This window comes from Mesocricetus auratus, unplaced genomic scaffold (genome assembly GCF_017639785.1).
Source record: "Mesocricetus auratus isolate SY011 unplaced genomic scaffold, BCM_Maur_2.0 Super-Scaffold_100081, whole genome shotgun sequence".
Classification (NCBI taxonomy): Eukaryota; Metazoa; Chordata; class Mammalia; order Rodentia; family Cricetidae; genus Mesocricetus; species Mesocricetus auratus.
Window position 1 is genome coordinate 1407244 of NW_024429237.1, and position 26047 is coordinate 1433290.

The 26047-nt window shown below is 51.6% G+C and overlaps 1 protein-coding gene and 1 long non-coding RNA gene across 3 annotated transcripts in view; one reads left to right on the forward strand and one right to left on the reverse strand.

The window, feature by feature from the left end:
* The window catches only part of Cacna1a (calcium voltage-gated channel subunit alpha1 A), a 295076-nt gene extending 271330 nt beyond the window's left edge, over nucleotides 1-23746 (forward strand). Inside the window, 11 exon segments of the mRNA XM_040736792.1 lie at nucleotides 105-210; nucleotides 11962-12069; nucleotides 12147-12247; nucleotides 15548-15657; nucleotides 15755-15893; nucleotides 15999-16112; nucleotides 19170-19205; nucleotides 20049-20235; nucleotides 22114-22367; nucleotides 22729-22896; nucleotides 22898-23746. Of these exon segments, the coding sequence (XP_040592726.1) occupies nucleotides 105-210; nucleotides 11962-12069; nucleotides 12147-12247; nucleotides 15548-15657; nucleotides 15755-15893; nucleotides 15999-16112; nucleotides 19170-19205; nucleotides 20049-20235; nucleotides 22114-22367; nucleotides 22729-22896; nucleotides 22898-23200 (1626 nt within the window). The 3' untranslated portion in view covers nucleotides 23201-23746.
* On the reverse strand, nucleotides 4535-22875 carry LOC121136400. 2 transcript variants are annotated; one of them, XR_005873489.1, is made up of 3 exons: nucleotides 22850-22875; nucleotides 6226-6419; nucleotides 4535-4868 (listed from the first exon to the last, which is right to left on the reverse strand). It is a non-coding gene; the product is annotated as an uncharacterized LOC121136400 (long non-coding RNA). The 2 variants fall into 2 exon arrangements; XR_005873488.1 differs by lacking the exon at nucleotides 22850-22875 and adding an exon at nucleotides 22276-22405.
* Nucleotides 23747-26047: the final 2301 nt, after the last annotated feature.

A 26047-nucleotide genomic window follows, 5' to 3' on the forward strand; every position in this document is an offset into this window, starting at 1 on the left:
ACTTGCCCCAGCTTCAGAGTTCTTCCTGGGGCTCCCTGGGCTGGGTGAATTTGGCTTGCTGGTAGGGCCCAAGAATGACTGCCCTCACCTGGGGTTTTCTGTAGAGACTCCTAAGGATGGATCTGCCTGTAGCGGATGACAACACAGTTCACTTCAACTCCACCCTCATGGCTTTGATCCGAACAGCCCTGGATATCAAGATTGCTAAGGGTAAGGCAAGCTGTAGACTTAGGGGAGGGTATGTTGGGCCTTGGACTGAAAGCTGGGGCAGCCAGTGATCCCCTCTCCTGGTGGGTTGTCAGAGGGACCACTGTCCTTGTCTTCATTCATGCATCTTTGTAAACATTTACCCTCCAGCCAAAAGGGTGTGGCCCCTTCCTTAACAAAGGAGAACCCCCCCCAGTCTTTGAAGTAGGTATTGCAGTGAGTTGTATGGACTCAGGGAAAAGGAACCCTGGGCTGAGAGCAGCCTGTGAGTAAAATCCAGAGAAGCAGGACTAAGTGGGGCCACACAGGGCCATGCTGAGCTGACTTGACCTTTGAGTAAGGAGACACCCCAGAATCCAGAGAGAAGAGGCCACATGGGAATGGTGTCTCCAGTCTACGGAGACAGCCCAGTGGGAAGAGGTAGGTTGAGGGCCTGTGTGAATCTGACTTCCATACTGTCAAAGCTGGGGCTCACGAAGAAAAGGCAGGCTGGCCAGATGGCTCCGGAAGTAAAGGCACTTGCTGCTAAGCCTGACTGACCTGAATTCAGTGGCTAAATTGTTCTCTCTTCCATATGTGGGCTGTGGCATACATGGTCCGCCCCCCCATGCACACACATACTTGAACAAAAATCATTTTAAGAAATCTCCGAGAGTTCTGGTGACTAAAGTTTTCAGCCCAGAGAGCTGGGATAACACCAGAGCCGCCTCCTCTCTAAGCTCTGCAACCTTTTCCTTACAAACAGAATCTTGTTTATTTGGAGAGTCCAGAAGAGAGTGGAGAGAGGAGGAGGAGGAGGAGGAGACAGTGTGGGCAGCTGGGGAAAGTTGGAGTCCTCAGCTCCAACTTCAGTTCACCACAACCTCTGTCTTTTTTGTTTATTTATTTTCTGACCTCTCTCCCTCTCTTCTTTCTTTTTTTTTTTTTTCTTTATTTTACTTTTTTATTTTTTCGAGACAGGGTTTCTCTGTGTAGCTTTGGAGCTGGTCCTGGAACTCGATCTGCAGAGATCCACCTGTGTCTGCCTCCGGAGTGCTGGGAGTGGCCCTTGGGTCCCTGTCTTTTTTTTTTAATGTAGCAATTTCATCATCTATCCTGCTTGATGCTGTTGATGCCAGCTGAGCAGGTTCCCAGCTCTCATCTCAGTTCTGTCGCTGGTACTTTCACTTAATGCTGACAAATAATTTAGGGATACAAACCAAACCAGGTGGTGGCAGCAACACACTTTTAATCCCAGCAGGCAGATCTCTTGAGTTCAAGGCCAGACTGGACTACAGAGTCCCAGGACAGCAGGGCTACACAGAGAAACCCTCCTGTCTCAACAAAAACAAAGCGAACAAACAAACAAAAAAAGAATTTTAGGAAAGCTCCCATTTTCCCAAAACTTGCTAGAGCTGAATTAGCAAAATTAATAAAACAAGCTAGGGGGGCCGGGCGTTGGTGGCGCACGCCTTTAATCTTAGCACTCGGGAGGCAGAGGCAGTCGGATCTCTGTGAGTTCGAGGCCAGCCTGGTCTACAAAGTGAGTTCCAGGACAGTCTCCAAAACAATACAGAGAAACCCTGTCTCGAAAAAACAAAACAAACAAACAAACAAAAAAACCAGCTAGGGTAACAAGTGATCATTTGTTTCCAAATAGTTCCTTCTCCTGTGAAATTGTTTCACATTTAGTGTCTGCTCTTTGGTTTTAAGACAGGGATTCAGTAGTCCAAGGTTACCTTGAACTGGCTCAGTAGCTGAGGGTGCCCTTGACCTTCTAACCTGCCCCCCCTTCCACATGCTGTGGTCACAGGTGTGCACCCAAGGTTACCTTGAACTGGCTCAGTAGCTGAGGGTTCTAACCTGCCCCCACTTCCGAATGCTGTGGTCACAGGTGTGCACCACACCTGGCTTATGAAGGACTGGAGACAGGTGACCACGTGGCTCATGGTCAGCAAGTAAGTGTGCTTAGAGCCGTCTCTCTACTGTTTCCTCTGGAAATTTCCAACTCTTTATAGTAGCTGGTAGAGTTTTCCTTTTTTCTTTGTTTTACTTTTCATTGTTTTGTCTTTGTTTTGCTTTGTTTTTCAAGACAGGTTTTGTCCCAGAACTCATTCTGTATACTAGGCTGGCCTTGAACCCACAAAGATCCTTCTGCCTCCCAGGTGCTAGGATTTCTTTTTTCTTTCTTCTTTTTTTGGGGGGGGGCAGGTTCTTACTCTTCAGCCCTTGCTGGCCTAGAGCTTGCTATTGTACACCAGGCTAGCTTAAACTCATAGAGCTCTAACTGCCTCTGCTTCCTGAGTGCTAGCATTAAAGACATGGCCACCATGTCCAGCTGGATTTATTTTGAATCAGGTTTTGATTGTGGTTGGTTGGTTGGCTGGCTGGCTGGTTGGCTGGCTGGTTGGCTGGTTGGTTGGTTGGTTGGTTGGCTGGCTGGCTGGCTGGTTGGCTGGTTGGCTGGTTGGTTGGCTGGTTGGTTGGTTGGTTGGTTGGTTGGTTGGCTGGTTGGCTGGTTGGCTGGTTGGTTGGCTGGTTGGCTGGCTGGTTGGCTGGTTGGTTGGCTGGTTGGCTGGTTGGTTGGTTGGTTGGTTGGCTGGCTGGTTGGTTGGTTGGCTGGTTGGCTGGTTGGCTGGCTGGCTGGTTGGCTGGCTGGTTGGTTGGCTGGTTGGTTGGTTGGCTGGTCTGGTTGGCTGGCTGGTTGGCTGGCTGGCTGGTTGGTTGGCTGGTTGGCTGGTTGGTTGGTTGGTTGGTTGGCTGGCTGGCTGGCTGGTTGGCTGGCTGGTTGGTTGGCTGGTTGGCTGGTTGGTTGGCTGGTTGGCTGGTTGGTTGGTTGGTTGGTTGGCTGGCTGGCTGGCTGGCTGGCTGGTTGGTTGGTTGGTTGGTTGGCTGGCTGGCTGGCTGGCTGGCTGGCTGGTTGGTTGGTTGGTTGGTTGGCTGGCTGGCTGGCTGGCTGGCTGGCTGGTTGGCTGGCTGGTTGGTTGGTTGGTTGGCTGGTTGGTTGGTTGGCTGGCTGGCTGGCTGGCTGGTTGGTTGGTTGGTTGGTTGTGACTGGGTCTGGCTATGTAGCTCTGGCTATCTTGGAACTCACTATGTCTGTGGCCACAGTCTGGACTAAACTCACAGAGATCCACCTGTCTCAGCCTCTGAGTGCTGGAATTAAAGGCATGGCCACCATGCCCTGCTGAGGTGTCCTTTGATGGAAGTAGTGTCCTTTAGTAGTGTCTAAGGTTAGCTCTCCCGCTGTGTCTTGGGTTTATGCTGACAACACTGGGTGATTACCTCTGAGGTGTACTCACAAGCAACGCTGTAAGATTCTTTCCAAGCCAGGAATGTGTGTGTTACCTGGGGCTCTCCCATGAGGAGAATGTGCTGTGGGAAGTTCCACCACACTTCCAGCAGGACTTGGGGAAACTTGTGGCTCTTCTCTGGCATTGGCACAATCAGGCTCAGATGCTGTCTAAACTGAAAGAGGTCATGAGAAAAAGGGGCGGGACCAGCAAAGGATCTGCCCTTGTTATGCAGATACTCTGGACACAGTGGTCTTGTTGCTGCCCCTGTTGCTGTGGAAACAACCCAGCAGAAGGAACTTGGAAGAGAAGGCTTTAACTTTAGTTCACAGTTTCAGAGGCTGCAGTTCAGCATGGCAGGGAGACACAGCCACAGGATCAGGAGACTGGCTGATCACATGCACCCACACTCAAAGTGCAGGAAATAGGACTCACCCCCAGCAGCCCACCTTCCCAAACAACACCACTAACTGGTGACAAAGTGATCAAACACATGGGGGATGCTTCATATCAACAGCTGAGAACATCCTTTATTTTATTTTGTTTTTTTAAAGATTTATTTATTTATACAGTGTTCGGCCTGCATTCATGCCTGCAGGCCAGAAGAGGGCACCAGATATCATTGTAGATGGTTGTGAACCACCATGTGGTTTGCTGGGAATTGAACTGAGGACCTCTGGAAGGCCAGCTAGTGCTCTTAACTGCTGAGCCATCTCTCCAGCCTGGCCCACACCTTTAATCCCAGCACTTGGAGGTAAAGGCAGCCTGATCTCTGTGAGTTCAAGGCCAGCCTGGTCTACAGAGTGAGTTCCAAGACAGCCATGGCTACACAGAGAAACCCTGTCTCAAAAAAACAAAAACAAAAACAAAAACATCCGTCTAGGGAGAGATGGCCCAGCCTTTTAGAGCCCTTACAGAGGCTGGTTTCTTTTCCCTGCACTCACACGGTGACTCACGACTATCTCTAACCCCCATCTCAAGGAATCCAATGCCCTCTCCTGGTCTCTGTGTGCACCATCCACACATAGTGCACAGACATACATGGAAGCAAAATATCCATATACACAAAATAAAATTTAAAACAAGAAAGAAAAAGTGACAGAGGACATCATATAAGATAGAGGTGAGTGATAAGTGAACACAAAAGGGACTAAAGACAGTCCTAGACAATTTTGGCTTTTGATTTGCAGCATTCCAACCCTCCACAGTCTTTTGAGTCTGTAAATCCTCAGCACAGGAGGCAGGAAGCTGCAGGTCACAGGGGACACACTGCATCCCAGCTCACACCATAGTGAAGACAGGCCGGCAGCTGGACTGAGGGCATGGAGTGTTCGCGCTGCGTGCCTGAGAATTGAGCTGACAGGATGCCTCCTCCCGTGTGGATGTGCGCTGTGAGGGAGAAAGGATCCAGAGACACCTCAGACGTGAGGCCTGAGCTGCTAAAGTATGGAGCAGCTGCCTCCCACAAGAGACAGGAAGGGCAGGGCGAGATCAGAGGGCAGAGGCCAGCAAGGGGCAGGGCAAGGAGGCAGGCACTGAACGGGGAAAGACTTCCCCAGAATGAGTGGGGCCCAGAGGCCTCAGGCCTGTTATTCCAGCTCCTTGGCAAGCTGAGGCAGGAGGATCACAAGTCCGGGTCTAGCCTTGGCCAACTTGATCAGTTGAGTGAGTCTCTGAAAATAAGAGAACTGGGTAGAGTTCAGTGATAGAGAGCTCCCAGCATGTTCAAAACCCCGAGTTCCATCCCTAGAGAATGACAAAAATGAATACCTTTCTCCTAGACACCAAGCCCAAGGTCCCTTCCATCACTGCAGGAAACTAAGAAAAGGTGGCTAAGGAGAAATCCAGACTCAAAATAGACAGGTGGTGGTGGCGCACGCCTTTAACCCCAGCACTCAGGAGGCAGAGACAGGTGGATCTCTGAGTTTGAAGACAGCATGCTCTACAGAGCGAGTTGCAGGACAGCCAGGGCTACACAGAGAAACCCTGTCTGGAAGCAAGTCAGGGGATTGTGTTACTTTTGATTAGGAGCAAACTCTGTGTGCAATAATCACAAGACAAATAAGGGATCCAGGCCAGGCACTGGGGGTCCAGCTCTCACTGCCCCTGCTGCTTCCTCACTTCCAGGGAGGGGAACCTGCACCAAGCCCCCAATGGAGATTGCTCCCAGGGCTCTTTGCCAGTCGGTTCACCTTTCAAGAGAGCTTGCAACCCGTGACCTCACCTTTTGTTCAGGTCACATTCTCTTCAATACAACTCTGCCCTTTGGGCTAAACCACTCTTTACAACCGAATGGCAGAGCAGTGACAGAATTCCCATATGTCCCTCCTTTTGTCTAGTTAAGAAAGTGCTAATCCAAACATAATAAAACTATGTGAAATAAGAACTATTATCAAATATTGTCCAGGAGCAAGGAAAAGTAATAACCTTTAAAAATTGAGACTACATAGAATCTAAGTTTTGTACTCAATATGTCTTTAGCTAAGATTCTGGAGGATTGTGACTATAACTATCTAGCTTTCAACCTGATAAAAGACCCGGGAAGGAAAAATAATTCCTGAGTAAGTAGGAAGGGCAAGCAAGCGACTTCCAAGAATGTAAGAAATAATAGAAACAGCTGGCCGCCTGGACAGTCACCCGAAGTTACTCTGGAATGTTGGGGTATCCATCTTTGACCTTCAGGCTTGGAATATCTGACAGAGCTTTTTTTAGAAGCAGGAAATTTTGAAAGACTTCCCTACCCTACCTTGGCAAAGTTTGATGGTCACTTTTCTTGTGTTCTGCAAAGTTTGACAGTCACTTTTCTTTGTGTCTTGCTTGTCCAGAATGGATAGTGTATTTACTTTCAGTAGTTGAGGCAAGGGCAGTTTCTTACCCATATGGGGTTTCTTTGATGCCTGTCATCTTCTCTGAAGTAGATCATTTTAGTCAGGAGCAGACCTGGCTCATGTAAAAAAAAAAAACAGCTTCAGTTATTAAAACATTTTAAGTGACATATTCTGTAGGTCTTTGGAGTGTTTGAAGATCACCTGTTTATCTGAAACAGATCTCAGTACACCTAGGAAACCTAAGTAGCATGACTATAAATTTAACAAATATGGGTGACTATTAACCTGTAATTCTTTCTTATCCTAAACAGCTTTTAAGACATAAAATTTCATGTTGTGTAAATAAACAAGCTGTATAGGTAATACCTAAGCAAAAATAAAAACAGATGTTCGCCGGGCATTGGTGGCACACGCCTTTAATCCCAGCACTCAGAAGGCAGAGGCAGGCAGATCTCTATAAGTTCGAGACCAACCTGGTCTACAGAGCGAGTTCCAGGACAGCCTCCAAAACAATACAGAGAAACCCTGTCTCGAAACACTAAAAAGAAAAAAAAAACCCAGATGTACAGTATAAGGACAGTAACCTCAAAATTGTAAAAATATACAAAAATATCTTAAATGGAAGTAGAAACATACAAAAATAATTTTAAATTTGCATCAGTATACAAAAATATCTTTTTATTTTATTTATTTATTATTTAGTATACAGTGTTCTGCCTGCACGCCAGAAGAGGTTGTGATGGTTGTGAGCCACCATGTGGTTGCTGGGAATTGAACTCAGGACCTCTGGAAGATCAGCTAGTGCTCTTAACCTCTGCGCCATCTCTCCAGCCCCCTACAAAAATATATTAAACAACAGTATATACAGTATGACAAAAATAACTTTAAATTTGTATCAGTATACAAAAATATCTCAAATAGAAGTAGAAACACACATACATTATAACACAAATAATCTTGAATTTGTAATAATTTACAAGAATCCATACCAGTGTAAATTATTTAAAAGTGATAATTACTTTTTAGTTTGTAAGTATATTTAATAATCTACCCTTTTATCCTATCATATCTATTCCCCCTTTTTGTATTCCTGAATCTAACCTCTTTTGTTCAGCCCTGCTCTGTAACAACTTATAATAAAAAATCATACAAAATAGAGTAGCCAGCCAGGTGTGCTAGGACACCTGTAGTCTCAGTGCCTAGGAAGCTGGGACAGGGATCTCAGGAATTCAAGGCCAGCCTGGTCTAGAAAGAAAAAAATGTGTTAGGTGGAGAGAGAGGCAAGGACTTGAGGAGCAGTGAGAGGCAGGCAGGAAGAGGAAAGACCCCCTTGTCTTGCACCTGGGGTTCTAGATCTTACTAGAACTAGCAGGTCTTATTCAGTAGGCAGCTGGATGTGTGTCACTGTTTAGGACCCAGCTTCTCCCCACATCACCTCCACCTGCCTCAGCCCAAGCAAACACAAGGGAGTGTTCGTTTTTGTAGTGTAAGCAGGACATTCACATCCTACAGACTCAAAGTCCTTCCTCAGAACCTTGACCTCCACCTCTGTGGACATCAATCTTTTTGTATCAGCTGCTTTGTCACATGCAAAAAACAAGTTTTGTGCCTTAAAACACAAGCACTGTGGCAGGGGAGATAGTTCAGTGAATGAAAGCATTTGCTGTGCAAACATAAGGACCTGAAAATCCACATGCTCAAACACACACACACACACACACACACAACAACAACAACAACAAACCCTAGAGCATTACTGCTCATGTATTCTTGGACAGAAACAGGCAGATCCTGAAAGCCAAAACTGTGAGCTTAGGCTCAGAGAGACTCTGTCTCAAGAGAGTAGACAGAACAACTAGAGAAGGACACCAGGAGTCCAGCATGTGGGGGCCACACCTGTGCACCAAGCATACACCCCACACCTGTGCACAGAGCACACACCACACACCCGTGCACAGAGCACACAACACACACCCGTGCACAGAGCACACAACACACACCTGTGCACAGAGCATACAACACACACCTGTGCACAGAGCACACGCCACACACCCATGCACAGAGCACACACCTGTACATAGAACACACCACACCCCTGTGCACAGAGCACACACCACACACCTGTGCACAGAGCACACCACACATCTGTGCACAGAACACACACCACACCCCTGTGCACAGAGCACATCACACCTGTGCACAGAGCATACCACACACCCGTGCACAGAGCACACACCACACACCCGTGCACAGAGCACACACCCCAACACACAAAGGCTAAAAGGCTGACAACCTGAGTTTGATTCTTGGGATCCACATGGTGGAGAAAGAGAACGACTCCCACAGGTTTCCTCTGATCCCACAGCCTATATTAAATAAAACATACCACTTTTTAAAAATGAGCACTTTAGCACAGGCAGGCACCATATCTCCATGCTCAGTGTCAAGGCTGAGCTCTTCGGGAGATTCCAGAAAGTCCTTTCCAGCTCTATCCACACATGAATGTTGCTCTGTCCAACCACAGTGGAGCTGAAGGGTAAGAGAGGAAGTCTGCTAGGCTGTGGTATGGTTCTAGGCTCCATAATAATTCTATCAGAGCGCAAACCCAAGGAACAGTGGGCCTGGGGAGAGAGCTCAGCAGGTAAGAGCACATGCTGCTCGTGCAGAGGACCTGGGTTTGGTTCACACCTGTAACTCCAGTTCCAGGGGATCTGACATCCTCTTCTGGCCTCCACAGGCACCAGACATGCATACGGTGCACATACATACACACAAACAAGCAAATCACACAAAATAAAAAATAAATCAAATCTTTAAAATACAAAAAATAAAGCCTGGCATGGAGTGTATCTTTAGTGCCAGCATTCAGGAGGCAGAGACAGGTGGGTCTTGTGAGTTTGAGGGCACTCTGATCTACATGGCAAGTTCTGGGCCAACCAGGGCTACATAGTGAGACCCTGTTAAAAATAAGAATAAAATGTAAAGAGATGGTGGGTCCCTCAGCATGCCTCTGTATAGAACATTTGAAACATAGAGACTGAAAGAGAAGTGCGAGCTGGCCCCACATAAGAGCAGTATTGCAGAGAAAACAGCGTGTTCAGAGGCCTTGAAGCAGGGCCATGTGTGGTATGTATGTCTAAGGAACTCCACGGAGTCAGCATGACTGGACCATAGCAAGGGGGAGGGAGAGCAGGCCAACCAGGAGACAGCTCAGTCAGTAAAGCACCTGTCGCCCAAGTGTGGGGACCAGAGCTTAGATCCTCGCTACCCAAATAAAAGTTGGGTGTGGCGGTGCACATCTGTAAACACAGCTCTGGAGAACAGATAGGTGGATCCCTAGAACCCACTTTACCGCCAATGTAGACAAATCATTGAGCTCCAGGCTCGGAGAGACCCTGTCCCAAAAGGCGAGGTGGTGTCCTCAAGAGGTAGCTCAGTAGGCAAAAGGGGCTTGTCACCAGGTCTGAAAATCAGTGTCCAACTCCCCAAACCCATATGGTGGAAACAGCGAACCAACTCTCAAATCAGGCATGTGCAAATGGTTATTTATTTAATATATATGGGTGTTCTGTCTGCATGTATGTCTGTGCATCCTGTGTGTACTTGGTGCCTGCAGAGGCCAGAAGAGGGTATCAGATCCCTTGGGTTCCTGGAGCTTGAGTTACAGGTAGTTGTGGTCCTGGGAACAGAAGTTGGGTCTTTTGCAACAGTAGTATGTGTTCTTAACTGCTGAGCAATTTCTCCAGACCTTAGCAAGCTTTGTTTTTGTTGCTGTTGTTTGGGTTTTTTGCTTGGGTGGTTGGGTTTTTTGTTTTTGTTTTTTGATTTTTTTTCAAGACAGGGTTTCTCTGTATAACAGCTCTGGTTGTTCTGGAACTCACTTTGTAGATCAGGCTGACCTCAAACTCAGAGATACATCAGGTGCTGGGATTAATGATGTGTATCACCATACCTGGCTTCTTTATTTTTTAAGTGTTTGTTAGTTTGTTTTGGCTTATTTTATTTATTTTATGTGCCTATGTCTTCTGCCTGCATGTATGGGTACTGCCTGCATGCAGAAGTCAGAAAAGGACATCAGATCCCCTGGGATTGGAGTTGCAGATCGTTCTGAGCTGCCATGTAGGTGCAGGAATTAAACCTGGGTCTTTTGCAAGAGCAGCAAGTGCTCTTAAACAGTGAGCCAACTCTCAAGTCCTCAACTAGCTTTTCCATACAGCCCAGGACCACCTGCCCAGAGAACTGTTCTGCCCACAGTAGGTTGAGCCCCCTACGCCCATCTGATCTCAGGCGACTCTAGCCAGGCTATGTCAAATTGACAATTAAAGCTAACTGGTATGCTGAAGGAGCCACACTGTCGAGCCTCCAATGTCTAGGACTTCACTCCCATTTCAGGGGCCATGCAGATGGAAGTGAGGGGCCAGGCAGATGTGTCTGTTATGATGAGCGTCATTCTGACAGCCCCAAGGGTTCTGTGGCTCAAACCAAAATGGCTCACTTCCCTGCCTCCTATTTGTGGCTTGGGACTCTGTTGACTAGAGTCCCTTAAAGCAGGCCTGAGGAAGCTAGGTGCCACGGTGCCCGTGATACCAGCACTGCAGAGGCTGAGGCAGGATTACAAGTTCCAGTCCAGCCTGGCTGTTAGTGAGACCCTGCCTCAAAACACCAGAGAGAGGATGGGCTTGAAAAAGACTCTCTGGCCCTACTGTCACTAGCCTTGGTGATGAAGTGAAGGGACACATGGAGGGTCCCCATGCTGTTACTGAATCCTCCAAGTGGCAGGTCACAGTGCTCATGCCCCTGTCTTGAAGGACCACAATCCTGCAGTCCCAACATGGACACACACACACACACACACACACACACACACGTTATGAAAAAAAACTTTACAGCGGGGAAAACTAGCAGCAAACACTAATCGCAGCACTGGGCAGGTGGAGACAAATGAATCCTAGGGTCTCCACTCTCAGTTACCCTAGCCCAATGGTGAATTCCAGTGAGAACTCCTGTTTCAAAAAACAAGGTAAACAGCTGCTGAGGACTGACAGCCAAGGCTCACCTCAACCTCCACATGCATGCGCACAAGTGACACGCACATGCGCACAATATGTATGTGTGTATACATATGTATATGTATATATATATGACTTAATACATATAACATTTATACGTCTCCAACTTGATTGATCCACTTTCCTGGTCCCAACTATCAGCTGCCTCAAAAACAGACATTTTTGGTATGGTTCATTGGTGTGGCTCTTACTTAGTGTATCCAGAGTCCTGGGTTCTATCCCCAGCACCCAAAGCAGCTCCCTCCCAAAACTCTAATGCCAACCAGTTTGTGGACTTGGGTCAAGGGGACAAAGCCTCAACACTGTGGCACTAATGGCCTGGAGATGCTGTCTCAAGGTGGCACACACATACACCGCTTGGATCAGCAAACGGTCAAGTAGGGCAAGTGCTATGACTCATCCTAATGGTTTTCACCGATGGGGAAACTGAGGTAACGATAGGCAGCCAACAGTTGATAAGTGGAAGCCAGGATGGTGATCCTGGCCCTTCCAGTGACTGCCTGTGTGGGTCCTGGCTGTAGACCCACAGTGGCCCCAGGACCCCAGCTCTACAGATCCTCAACCCGGTGTCTCCCCACCTTGTAGGCGGGGCCGACAAGCAGCAAATGGACGCAGAGCTCCGGAAGGAGATGATGGCCATTTGGCCCAACCTCTCTCAGAAGACCCTGGATCTGCTGGTCACACCTCACAAGTGTAAGAGAACCCAGGGAAGGGGCGGGGAGACTCAGAAAGGGGCCTGGGCTATGTAAGAGCTTGCCTGTCCTCCACAGCCACAGACCTGACGGTCGGTAAGATCTACGCAGCTATGATGATCATGGAGTACTACAGGCAGAGCAAGGCGAAGAAACTGCAGGCCATGCGAGAGGAGCAGGTAACAGTCAGAACAGTGTGATGAGGGTGGGCCATTTCAGGAACTCCTAGCCTCAAAACATTTTCACCACCAACAGGTACTGAGTATCTGCCTGTGCAGGTCACTGTCTCAGGTCCTGCCTGGATACTTGGCCTGAGGTAGTTGAAAAAACTAAATGACTGTTTCCATGGTGGCAAATAGTGCCTTGGGCAAAGTAGAACCAACCAAACATACAATGCTATATATGAACATGTGTATGTGTGGTGTGAAATGGGCTGTGAAGGACTCTCCCAGAGGAAGTGAGGTCTGACAGAGAGCCACGGCGAAAGGGGGAGACGGGGGACGAGGCTCAGCAGCCAAGAGCTAAGAACCAGCTGCTCTTGCAGACACTGTTTAGTTCCCGGCACCCACAGTGTCTCACAACTACCTGGGTCTCCAGGTCTCGGGGACCTGAAGCGTCTTCTGGCCTCTGTGGTCACCTGGTCATATGTACCATTAAATACATACTTAGGCCTACACACAAGCACAGAAAATGGGAAGATGAGTGTGGAGGACCACACCTTTAATCCCAGCACTCGGGAGGCAGAGGCAGGCCGATCTCTGTGAGGTCCAGGCCAGCCTGGTCTACAGAGGGAGTGCCAGGGCAGGCTCCAAAGCCACAGAGAAACCCTGTCTTGAAAAACCAAAAGAGAGGGAGGGGCATCTGGAGAGGTGGCTCAGCAGCCAAGAGCATCAACTGCTCTCCCAAAGGACCCAGACTCAGTTCCCAGCACCCACACAGTGGCCTAGTGGACTCCATCCCACACAGTGGTCTACCTGAACTCCATCCCACACAGTGGTCTACCGGAACTCCATCCCACACAGTGGCCTAGTGGACTCCATCCCACACAGTGGCCTAGTGGGCTCCATCCCACACAGTGGCCTAGTGGGCTCCATCCCACACAGTGGCCTAGTGGACTCCATCCCACACAGTGGCCTAGTGGACTCCATCCCACACAGTGGTCTACCGGAACTCCATCCCACACAGTGGTCTACCGGAACTCCATCCCACACAGTGGTCTACCGGAACTCCATCCCACACAGTGGCCTAGTGGACTCCATCCCACACAGTGGCCTAGTGGACTCCATCCCACACAGTGGTCTACCGGAACTCCATCCCACACAGTGGCCTAGTGGACTCCATCCCACACAGTGGCCTAGTGGACTCCATCCCACACAGTGGTCTACCGGAACTCCATCCCACACAGTGGCCTAGTGGACTCCATCCCACACAGTGGCCTAGTGGACTCCATCCCACACAGTGGCCTAGTGGGCTCCATCCCACACAGTGGCCTAGTGGACTCCATCCCACACAGTGGCCTAGTGGACTCCATCCCACACAGTGGTCTACCGGAACTCCATCCCACACAGTGGCCTAGTGGGATTCCAGTGCCGGAGAGTCTCAGGCGTCTGTCACACAGTGGTGCACACACACATGCAGGCAAGAGACTCATACACATAAAATAATAAAGTATTTTTTAAATGGAGGAGGGGTCAAGTATGGTGTCACATTGCCTTTAATCCCACCACTAGGGAGACAGAGGCAAGCAGACCTATTACAAGTTCAAACTCAACCAGATAAGGAAAGAAATGAAGGAAGGGGTTTATTTCCAGGGTGGAACATTTGTTGTGCTACAAAATTTTTCCAGGAGAGGCCTAACTCTCACCCCAGATAGTGAGCCCACAACAGACCAAAGTTCAGCTTGGAGAACATGAGTTTTATTGGGTTACTTAAGAATCAGAAATGACTCAGACAAAGCATCACCAAAACCCACTCCACTCTGGGGACAGCTCCCAAAAGCTGGGGACCTGGAACACAGCCTGCAGGCCACACAGCAGGTTGGAAAGGGGTTTTTGGTTTGTTTGGTTTTGGTTTCTCTGTGTAGCCCTGGCTGTCCTGGAGCTCTCTCTGTAGACCAGGCTGACCTGGAACTAGAGATCCACCTCTGTCTTCAAGTGCTGGGGCTAAAAGTCGTGAGCCACTATCAGCGGGCTTGAAAGTGTCATTTCCAAGGGAGACAACTCTCTTCCAAGCAGCTCAGTTGGTTTCCACTTCTTTTAGGCAGTTTTTTTTAAAACATGGGAAGGAGTCTTATTGGGGGGAGGGAAGAGAGAGGAGGAAGAGTGAGAGAGAGAGAGAGAGAGACCTGCCTCCTCAGAGAAATGGCAGAAAGAGCTAGGCAGTGTGGTGCGGTGCCTCTCTGAGTGACTCTTAGCAGTCTTTATTACTTACTCAGGCAGGGAGGGGCCTAGTGAATCTGGTCAATTTCAGGGATTTCCTTCATTTTGAGCTGATTGCCCGGCACCTTGAGGAACTTCACTACAAGATGGAATGTTTCAATACCAAAGGAAACAGGCAGGCAACAGCCTATGCAAGGCCCTCAGGCTGAACCTTGCCTGATGAGCGTAGGAAGGGTCAAGGGGACAGGCAGAACAGAGCAAGACAGAACGTGGGAGGAGACAAGGGCATGGGGAGTACAGGACTAAACCCTGGAGACTGCAGGGTGGGCTCTGGCATTTATCCAAATAGCTTAGGAGCACAAGAGGGTGTGAGGACTGCTGGGTGCTCGCTGGCACCCTCTGGTGGCTGTGTAGGGGAGAAATACACAGAGACTTTTTTCTGTACTGATTGGAGCCGAGGAGGAGGAGGCTAAACAAGGTAAAGGCAGGCAGTTCTGAATGAATTTGGGGGAAGTCACATATATCACTTGACTGCACGGGTCTCCAGCATGAGCTTTATAGATGACAGCACTGTCACGATGCAAGTTGGCCAGTGTCAGGAGTGGGTAGGGGTTCTCGTCTCTGAGGATCTGAGTTCTGCTCTCAGCAGCGTGTGTGCATGCACAAAAAGATAAACTATGTATACACAACACACAAAATAAATGAATAATTTTAAGTAAGATATAAAAAATTAACTACAGCACTAGGGAGGCAGAAGCAAGCAGATCTTTGAGTTCCAGGTTAGCCAGGAAAGGCCCATCCTTAAAAAAAAAACAAAAGAGCTGGGCGGTGGTGACTAGCCTGGTCTACAGAGTGAGTTCCAGGACTCCAAAGCTACACATCTTGAAGAAGAAAAAGAAAAGAGGAGGAGGGGGTAGACTAACAGAGCAGACCTGCCTGTGTGTGTGGTGTCAAGAACGGTGTTGGGGTCTGGAGTAGCTTGGTGGTGGGGTTCTTGCCTAATCCACAAGGCCCTGGATCTGACCCCCAACTCTGCAGGGCCAGCCTTAGCTTCCAGTCAGTGCCTGCTTGCAGACACTCACTGCGTTCTTGCCTTCCCAGAACCGGACACCACTCATGTTCCAACGCATGGAGCCTCCATCACCGACGCAGGAGGGAGGGTCCAGCCAGAACGCCCTTCCCTCTACTCAGCTAGACCCAGGAGGAGGCCTGTGAGTGTCCAACTGGGCAGCTGTGGATGGGTATCAGACCCCAGGTTCCTGAGTCCCAGGGCACATAATGTCCTTCGTGACCTCTTTCCCCATGCAGGATGGCTCAAGAAAGCAGCATGAAGGAGAGCCCATCCTGGGTGACCCAGCGGGCCCAGGAGATGTTCCAGAAGACTGGCACATGGAGCCCAGAGCGAGGGCCACCCAGTGACATGCCTAACAGCCAGCCCAACTCGCAGGTGCTGCTGCCCTCTTCCCCAGGCTGGGTGGTTCAGGCAAAAAGGGTCTCCCACACACAGTCAGGCTCCAGACTTACCCAGACCCACCCACCCTCTGCCTAACAGTCTGTGGAGATGCGAGAAATGGGTACGGATGGCTACTCAGACAGCGAACACTACCTCCCCATGGAAGGCCAGGCCAGGGCCGCCTCCATGCCCCGCCTCCCAGCAGAGAACCAGGTGAGAGCTTGCAGGGTTCTGGGCCATTCATGCCTACACACGTCCCTAAGGACTGTGTACCTCTCCTTTAGAGGCACTGGCCTAGGTGGTCCCTCCTGCAGGTTCGTGCTGGGGGGGGCCCTACCCTTTCCTGGCTCCTTCAGAGCACCCAGAGGACCTGGCCCATCACTGCCAAGTGGCTTCCCTCTGCCCTTTTGGGAACACAGAGGGCAGAGGGGTGGGCTTAGGGAGGGGTGGGTACAGCTCTGGTGAGAGGTGCCACTGGGAATCCCATCTTCAGCAGCACTCAGGAGGCTGAGGCGAGGAGGTCCAGCCCAGCTTAGGCTACAGACCTGGACCATATCTCAAAACAAACATGGCTTACATCCATAATCTCAGCCCTTGGGAGGTTGAGACAAGGAATCCAAGGCCAGACACTGCTATCTAGCTAGTTTTAAGCCAGCCTGAACTATGTGAGATCCTGTCTCAAAACAGAACGCAAGAATCCTGACTGCTAGATGGAGAGATGGCTCATGGGTGAGAGCCTGCAACGCTCTCGCTGAAGGCCCGACTGATTCCCAGCACCCACACTAAATGATGGCTCACAGCCCCTCTGTAACTGGAGCTCCAGGGAACTAATACCCTTTTCTGGTCTTCTTGGGCCCAAACACAAGTGCACAAACTCCCACGCACATGCACACACAGTAAACTATTTTTTTAAAGAGAATCCTAACTCTAAAGCTGGATGTGGAGCTCATGGCATCCCCTGTGCTTAGCGTGGGCAGACTGACGTGGGTCCTATCACAGCAAAAACCAATGTCCCTGCTACGCATGCACGTCACACACACACACTTCACATGTGCGCCTGTACATACATGTGCATGCACAGACCCTGCTGCCTGCAGGAACTGGGCATGTCTGAGGACTCTGAAGGCAGAGTCTGGGTGGGCGTGGGATGGCTGGGGCATATATTCTGTCACGTGCCTGGGAGGGGGGGTAGTGGGTGTGTAGCTGGTGTGTGGGGTGGGTGTGTAGCTGGTGTGGGGTGGTGGGTGTGTAGCTGGTGTGTAGGGTGGGTGTGTAGCTGGTGTGGGGTGGGTGTGTAGCTGGTGTGGGGTGGGTGTGTAGCTGGTGTGGGGTGGTGGGTGTGTAGCTGGTGTGTATGGGGTGGGTGTGTAGCTGGTGTGTGGGGTGGGTGTGTAGCTGGTGTGTGGGGTGGGTGTGTAGCTGGTGTGGGGATGGGGTGTGTAGCTGGGGTGGGGTGTGTAGCTGGTGTGTATGGGGTGGGTGTGTAGCTGGTGTGGGGGTGGGTGTGTAGCTGGTGTGGGGTGGGTGTGTAGCTGGTGTGTGGGGTGGGTGTGTAGCTGGTGTGTGGGGTGGGGTGTGTAGCTGGTGTGTGGGGTGGGGGTGTAGCTGGTGTGGGGTGGGTGTGTAGCTGGTGTGGGGTGGGTGTGTAGCTGGTGTGGGGTGGGGTGGGGTGTAGCTGGTGTGGGGTGGGGTGTGTAGCTGGTGTGGGGTGGGGTGTGTAGCTGGTGTGGGGTGGGGTGTAGCTGGTGTGGGGTGGGTGTGTAGCTGGTGTGTGGGGTGGGGGTGTAGCTGGTGTGTGGGGTGGGTGTGTAGCTGGTGTGGGGTGGGTGTGTAGCTGGTGTGGGGTGGGGGTGTAGCTGGTGTGGGGTGGGTGTGTAGCTGGTGTGTGGGGTGGTGTGTAGCTGGTGTGTGGGGTGGGGTGTGTAGCTGGTGTGGGGTGGGGGTGTAGCTGGTGTGGGGTGGGGTGTGTAGCTGGTGTGTGGGGTGGTGTGTAGCTGGTGTGTGGGGTGGGGTGTGTAGCTGGTGTGGGGTGGGGGTGTAGCTGGTGTGGGGTGGGTGTGTAGCTGGTGTGTGGGGTGGTGTGTAGCTGGTGTGGGGTGGGGTGTGTAGCTGGTGTGTGGGGTGGGGTGTGTAGCTGGTGTGTGGGGTGGGGTGTGTAGCTGGTGTGGGGTGGTGGGGTGTGTAGCTGGTGTGGGGTGGGTGTGTAGCTGGGGTGGGGGTGTAGCTGGTGTGTGGGGTGGTGTGTAGCTGGTGTGGGGTGGGGTGTGTAGCTGGTGTGGGGTGGGGTGTGTAGCTGGGGTGTGGGGTGGGGTGTGTAGCTGGTGTGGGGTGGGGTGTGTAGCTGGGGTGGGGGTGTAGCTGGTGTGGGGTGGGGTGTGTAGCTGGTGTGTGGGGTGGTGTGTAGCTGGTGTGGGGTGGGTGTGTAGCTGGTGTGTGGGGTGGGGTGTGTAGCTGGTGTGGGGTGGTGGGTGTGTAGCTGGTGTGGGGTGGGGTGTGTAGCTGGTGTGGGGTGGGGTGTGTAGCTGGTGTGGGGTGGGGGTGTAGCTGGTGTGTGTGTCTCAGTGTAGTTGCTTCATTACCTATTTCAGCCCCTTGTAGGAAAGGCAAGATCCCCACGGGGATAGAGGAAACTATAGCTTGCCTGGCTACTGCGCAGTAAGGGATGTGGATAAAGCCCAGGCTGCCACTGAGGCACCCCTGAGGACAAGCAGAAAGGGCAGGGGGGCAGTAGGAGGGTGGCCGGCATGTCTGGCTGGGGCAGCTTGCCCTATGTTATGTAGCATATTTGCTGCGCCTGGCTGGGTCGTCATGGCCCAAGGGCCTGGCCTCCGGCTGCTGTGACCTTGGGGTGCATGTGCCTGCCCCATCCTTCTGCCAGGCCTGGCCTGCTGGCCCCAAAACGGAGATGAGCCAAGCTGGGCTGATGGCCACCTGGACGCTTTGAGCTGAAGCTGGGGCAAGGCGGGGGAGGGGTGCTGGGCCGCAGTGCATCGCATGAAATGGGCCAGGAGCCTGTGGCCTTGCTGTCCCATCTGTCAGTCTTGTGTCTCTGCCATCTGTCTGTCTGTCTCCTGTTTCTTCTGTGCCCGTTGTGGGGGGCAGCCAGCCGGGTCCTGGGGCACCCTCATTCAGCCCCGGGAATTTTAACCTCTCTCCCCACTCACTACCTCCTCCATGTAGCGTCCACCTCACCATCCCTTTTGCCTTTTATATTTATTTCCTTCTTTCTGTTTTTTTTTCTGTGTGCGCCATCCTGTGGGGCTGGGACAGAGGAGAAGGGGCCGGCCACGTGGAAATAACCTCAGTGTATGTACCGCGCCCGGCCAGCTCGGCTCCAGCCCCTCTCCCTCCCTGCCCTGTTTGTGCTAGTACCCACATCTCCCCCAGCCCTTCACCCCACCCCTCCCCTTGGAGCCCCTTCCTTGTGTGTTGTGTCCTGTGTATGCAAGGGGCCACTGCACCCCACCTCGTCTTCAGAGCCTCCAAGAGGCCAACTGTGCACCCTGCCCCTTTCCCGGGGGTCTGTTCCTCCAGCTCCTCCAGTGACCACTGGCCTTCTGCCTGAGGTCCCTGTAGCTCCTGCCTTGAGCTGGGCCCTGCACATCAGAGTTGGAGCAGGCCTGGTCCAGTGGGCCTTCCTTCTTCTGCCTGCTCCTGAGAACTGAAGACTGTCCATGGCAGAGCAAGACCAAGGATTGTGGGACAGCAAATGCAGATTCAGGATGCTTTCCAGTACCTCCACTGCTAGGGCAGCCCAGGCTGGGCCTGGGTGATAGGAGCCACACGTGGGGGGTGGGAATGAGGGTCAGGAGACTTGGACCAAGGAGAAGCAGGGCCCCCAGGCTTGCACCCTGCAAGTGGAGCCATCCAGCCTTAACTCCAGAGGGCAAGGGCTTAGCCAGGGCCTTCTGGCCAAAGTCCAGCATACACCCTAAGAAGCAGCAACACTTCTGTCAGTGGGACTTCAGTATCCTGAGGGCTCCACCCTTGCAGCCAGCAAGCCACTCAAACCCCCACTGCTCCCCTGGACACAGTCCCTGGATGGTCACATACACCCTGATTCTGTCACCCATAAGTTGCAGGGCTGGAAGGAGCAGGTCACAAAAGTGCTGGCTATTAACTCTGCCCATACCGCTCCCCTTCCTCCAGACCATCTCTGACACCAGCCCCATGAAGCGCTCAGCCTCTGTGCTGGGACCCAAAGCCCGACGACTAGATGACTACTCACTGGAGCGGGTACCACCAGAGGAGAATCAACGGTACCACCAACGCCGCCGAGACCGCGGCCACCGCACCTCAGAGCGCTCTCTGGGCCGCTACACTGATGTGGACACAGGTAGGCTGCCACAGAACCCAGGATAGAGGCGCCACAAAGATCAGGTCAGGGGAGAGGAGGCTGCAGGACAGAAGTAGGCACAGAGGACTGGGCAAACGCCACGAAAGCCAGCCTGAGGGACACTGAGAGGGAGGGGTTAGCGTCTGGAGTTGGAGGCCAGCCAAGATACACAGCAAGACCCCAACTTAAAATAGAAAGGAGTCAGGCACAGCCTTTAATCCCAGCACTCAAGAGCAGAGGTAGGCAGATCTCTGAGTTCAAGACCAGCCTTGTCTACAGAGTGAGTTCCAGGACAGCAGGGCTACACAGAAAAACCCTGTCTCAAAAGGAAAGAAAGAGGGCTGGGTTATATCTCAGTGGGCAAAGTGAGTACTTCACACAAATGCCAAAGTGACATGAGATTCCAACACCCACATCCAAAGTCAGGTGTGGCTGAGAGGGCAGAAGGTGGAGCCCGGATGACCCCATGCTCACCAGTCTAAGCTCTCGGTGAGCTCCAGGCCAGAGAGACACTGTCTTTGAAAAAACAAGGTGGAGGCTAAGAGGCTCACAGGGTGAGCAGCTGCCATCCATGCAAGCATTAGGACCTTCACTTGTGAAGACAGACAGCGCGCATCCGTCATCCCAGCCCTCATAAGTGAGAGGAAAAACAGACAGCAGAGTCCCCAGGAGCTCCTGAACCAGCTCGCATGAAATGTACGCAAGTAACAAGAGACCCTGTCTCAAACAAGACGGAAGATGAGGGCCAACATCTAAGATTGTGCCAGCCACCATATACAGGCACACTCACACACATGTACACACATTACACGCAAAAATTTAGATACAAAAAAATTAAGATTTAGTTAGTTTGAGACAAAATCTCACTGTGTGGTCCTAGTTGACTTGGAAGTCACTAGATAGACCAAGATGGCCTGAAACTCACAGAGATTCTCCTGCCTCTACCTCCTGAATGCTTGGCTGTTTGTTTTGTTGGATTTTTTGTTGGCTGTTTTCTCCCCTGAGACAGGGTTTCTCTAAGTAGCCCTGGCTGTGCTGGAACTCTGCAGACCAGGCTGGCCTCAAACTCAGAGATTCACGTGCCTCAGCCTCCCAAGTGCTGGAATTGAAGGTGTGGGCCACCATGCCCAGCTGCATTTTATTTTTTTAATTAGTATGTGTGCATTGGTTATGTGACCACGAATGCAGGTGCCCCAAAAGCCAGAAGAGGGTATTGGATCCTCTGGACCTAGAGCTACAGAGCTTCGGGACATGGGTGCAGGAAACTAACTTAGATCTTTTGTTTTGTTGTGCTTTGTTTGTTTTTCGAGATGGGTTTCTCTGTGTAACACTAGTTGCCCTGGAACTAGCTCTGTAGACCAGGCTGGCTTCGAACTCACAGAGACCCACCTGCCTCTGCCTCTCGAGTGCTGGGATTAAAGGTGTTCGCCATCCCAACACTGTACAGACTAACTTAGCACTTTTGCAAGAGTATCAGACAGGCTTAACCATTAACCCATTACTGCAATCAGCGCATGCGCCTCAGGCTGAATGGGACGTTGTCTGGGTGGTAGGTAGGGCTAACATGTGTAAGGTCCTAAATTGGTCATACTCTACACTGAGAACAGGGAAGGGCTGAGCCAGATAGATGGCTTCGCCTGTAAAGGTGTTTGATACCAAGCCTGAAGACCTGAGTTTGATTCCTGGAACCCATAAGGTGGAAGGTCACACTTTCAGGCGAGTACCACCACGGGAGGTTGCGCACGCTGAAAATAAATGTAAAAATACAAGTGAGGGGGAGTTCCTGGGTAGGGAGGACACCAGGGCCTGGAGACCCTCCCGGCCTGCCTCCCCTTCTCTTGCGCCCTCCGTCCTCTCTCACCATCGTCTCCCACACAGGTCTGGGGACAGACCTGAGCATGACAACCCAATCCGGTGACCTGCCTTCCAAAGATCCGGACCAAGACCGGGGCCGGCCCAAGGACCGGAAGCATCGGCCGCACCATCACCACCACCATCACCACCACCATCCCCCGGCCCCCGACCGGGAGCGCTACTCACAGGAGCGGTCGGACACCGGTCGGGCGCGGGCCCGGGAGCAGCGCTGGTCCCGCTCGCCCAGCGAGGGTCGGGAGCACACCACACACCGACAGGTGCGTGTGGCAGGCCCAGACTGAACCGACGGGGCGGGCGGGGGCGGGGCTGCGGGGGCGGGGCCGGGGCGGGCCTGGGAGGCGCCCGGGGCGGGGCGCGGGTAGCCCGCCGCTCTTGCTTTCCCCTTGGCCCGGCTTCCCTGCGACTCGTGTCCTGCGGACGCCTGTGAGTGACTTCGGAAACTTACGAAGCTCGTTTCTCGTTTCTCTCCTCACTGTTGTGTTGGTTTGCCTCCCCCCCACCCCCGCCTCTCCGTCCCGCCGCCCGCCCGCCCGCCCTCCCGTCTGTGTGTCCCCGTGTGCTCCCGGTTGGTCCGTGGTATCTTTGCTTTTGATTTCCTTTGTTTCGATTTTCGTGTAGGGCAGTAGTTCCGTCAGTGGAAGCCCAGCCCCCTCTACGTCCGGCACCAGCACGCCGCGGCGCGGCCGCCGCCAGCTCCCCCAGACCCCCTGCACCCCGCGTCCGCTCGTGTCCTACTCACCCGCTCCGCGCAGGCCGGCGGCGCGCAGGCTCGCGGGTCCCGCGGCGCCCCCCTGGCGGCTCGCCGCGGGGTTGCCGCCGCGCGCCTCGCTGGCCCGCGCATGCGCCCGAGGGCCCGCGGCCGCGCGGCGCCGACTACCCCGAGCCCGACGGCCCGCGCGAGCAGCCAGGGGCCGCGCACGAGCCCGCGCCGCGGTCTCCCAGGACTCCGCGCGCCGCGGGCTGCGCGTCACCGCGCCACGGCCGCAGGCTGCCCAACGGCTACTACGCGGGGCACGGCGCGCCGCGGCCGCGCACAGCCCGCAGGGGCGCGCACGACGCGTACAGCGAGAGCGAGGACGACTGGTGCTAAGCCGCCCCGCCTCCCCGCGGCGCCCGCACAGTGCGGGCGCATTGCAAATGATAAAAACAATAACGTTTTTAAAACAGAAAACCGGGGAGAAAAACAAAAATAGCTTCTATTGATGAGTTTTATCATCTCAATTGAATCTTTTGTTTTCCCGGTGAACGTAACCGAGGTGGCTGCCAGCCGGAGGGACGGCTGCACGCCCCACACACTTCTCCGACCCACGGGAGTGCTTGCGGGCTACGCCAAACTTACTACTGCCTGCAGAGATCAACTACAAGAAAATAACACTAACAGTTTTTAAAAGGACAAAAAAAATGAGAAAAACGTTTTTTTTTCTGACATTTGGTCCTGCTTGAAATAACAAAAGAAAAAAAGAAAAATTTACCACCACCACTGATTCCCTTGCTTCTTTTTTTCCTTTATCTTTTTAAAAACTTTTTTTTCTTTTTTTCCTATCTTGTTTGAACAACGTGGGCTTGGGACTGTGAAATATTGCATGACATTAAAAAGAACAAAAAAATTAATAAAAACGAAAAAATTTGAATCCAAGGGCTTCTGAACTGGAGTGGTCTTTGTCCTTTGACCAAGATGCCATGCAAGTCACTCTTGGGAAATGAGTGAAGAGGGGAGGCAGTTTATTAGCTCCCAGAGAAACAGCGCCGGGACTAGGCTCCGAGGCAGAGCCCACAGGTACCAGGAACCAGGGCCCTGGGTTCGCTTCCAGCTAAGGCAGATGTGTCTCCTTGAAAGGACAGCCCCACAGAACTGAGGTCCCTCCTGGCTGTGCCCAACCTCCAGTACCACCCACCTCTGTGTTAAGTGTTCTGCCCGGGCTCATTGAACCAATTTCGTAAAAAGTTCTCAACCGGTATCAGCCATGGAGAAATGCTGGCGAGGTCAAAGATCCGAACAGTCTGTGGAAACATTACATCAGAGCAAGGAGGGGGGGCCAGGATTGGGTTTTTGTTTTTTTTTTAAGATTATTTATTTATTATATATATATTGTATTCTGCCTACATGTATGCTTGCAAGCCATAAGAGGGCACCAGATCTCAGGGGCTGGGAGATGGCTCAGAGGTTAAGAGCACTGACTGCTCTTCCAGAGGATCTGAGTTCAGTTCCCAGCAACCACATGGTGGCTCACAACCATCTATTATTAGATCTGGTGCCTGTTTCTCACATAAAGTTGTATATGCAGACAAAGCACTCATGCACATAAACTAAATAAATAAATCTTTAAAAAAAAAAAAAGAGGGCACCAGATCTCATTGTAGATGGTTGTGAGCCACCATGTGGTTGCTGGGAATTGAACTCAGGACCTCTGGAAGAGCAGTCAGTGCTCTTAACCGCTAAACCATCTCTCCAGCCCCAGGATTGTTTTCTAAACGATATTTATGTATATGTGGATTTGAGCATATGTCAAAGTGCCTTCCAAGTCTGCCCGAGTTACAGGCTGTGAGTCTTCTAACCGGGGTGCTGGGAACCGAGTTCAGGTCCTTTGGAAGAGCAATATATGCTCTTAACTTCCCGCCACTCCCCGCCCCACCCCCACCAGGATTCTTAGCTAACCCCCTCACCCTACATTCACCTGCCTCATCCAGCACACTGTCTACATATCCAGTCCTGCAACATGCTGTCTATACATCCACTGTCATGCAACATGCTGTCTACATATCCTCTGCCCCCTGCCCAGCCCCCAGCCTCCAGGCCCCTCACCGCCCTCCCGGCCTGTTTGGAAAATACTGCTGTGAATATGGCCTGTATCTGTAAAACTAAAGATTGGGAAGAGGAAGTCGTCGCACCTATTCATACAAAGGTCAGGTCCCCAAGATCGTTTCTCTGGCGGAACGGCAGTTTCTGGTTACCTGTCTGGGGTGTGTATGGTGCATGCGCATGCACACCGAGATACGTGTATATGGATTGTGTAAAGGCCACACACTTGCTACTAGTTGTCTTTTATTGTTAGCCGCCTTTCCTCTGATTTTGTTGTTTGTGAGCCAGAGTCTAAGTAGCCCTGGCTGTCCTGAAACTCTTTGTGTAGACCAGGCTGACCTCTGCCTCCCAAGTGCTGGGATTAAACACATTCATCACCACAGCCAATCACACCTCATTTTTTTCTCTAATAAACCTTTTAAAAATGTATTTGTATTTTATGTACAGTAGTGTTTTGCCTGCATATATGTCTGCATGAGGGTGTCAGATCCCCTGGAACAGGAGTTAAAGACAACTGTGAGCTGCTATTATGTGGGTGCTGGGAATTGAACCTGGATCCTCGGGAATAGCAGCCAGTGCTCTTAACTGCTGAGTCATCTCTCCAACCTCTCACACCCCAGTTTTATAAACAATCATTAGATTGAGAGAGTGTCATTACCACCCATCCTTAGCATCCTACTATTTTTTGGGGGGGGTGTTCAAGACATGGTTTGTCTGTGGCTTTGGAGGCTGTCCTAGAACTAGCTCTTGTAGACCAAGTTGGTCTGGGAACTCACAGAGATCCGCCTGCCTCTTGCCTCCCGAGTGCTGGGACTAAAGGCATGTACCAGCAACGCCTGGCTGGCATCATACTCTTAAAATATCAATGGCTTTGTAACCTTTGTCATATGCTTTAACTGCTCTGTTCCCCTACTTAAATTTAATAAAATGGAAATAACAGAATTAGACGTGTGTGTGTGTGTGTGTGTCTGTGTCTGAGTGTGTGTGTGTGTGTGTGTTTTATGGAGTACAAATGTGTGAGCTCTGTGTTCTGATAAAACTTTTCATAAAAGCAGCCAGTGTGAGGGGCTGTTGAGGTTGTCAGAGCATGACTCCTGCTTTTCCAGAGGACCTAGGTTCTATTCCCAGCTCCCACAT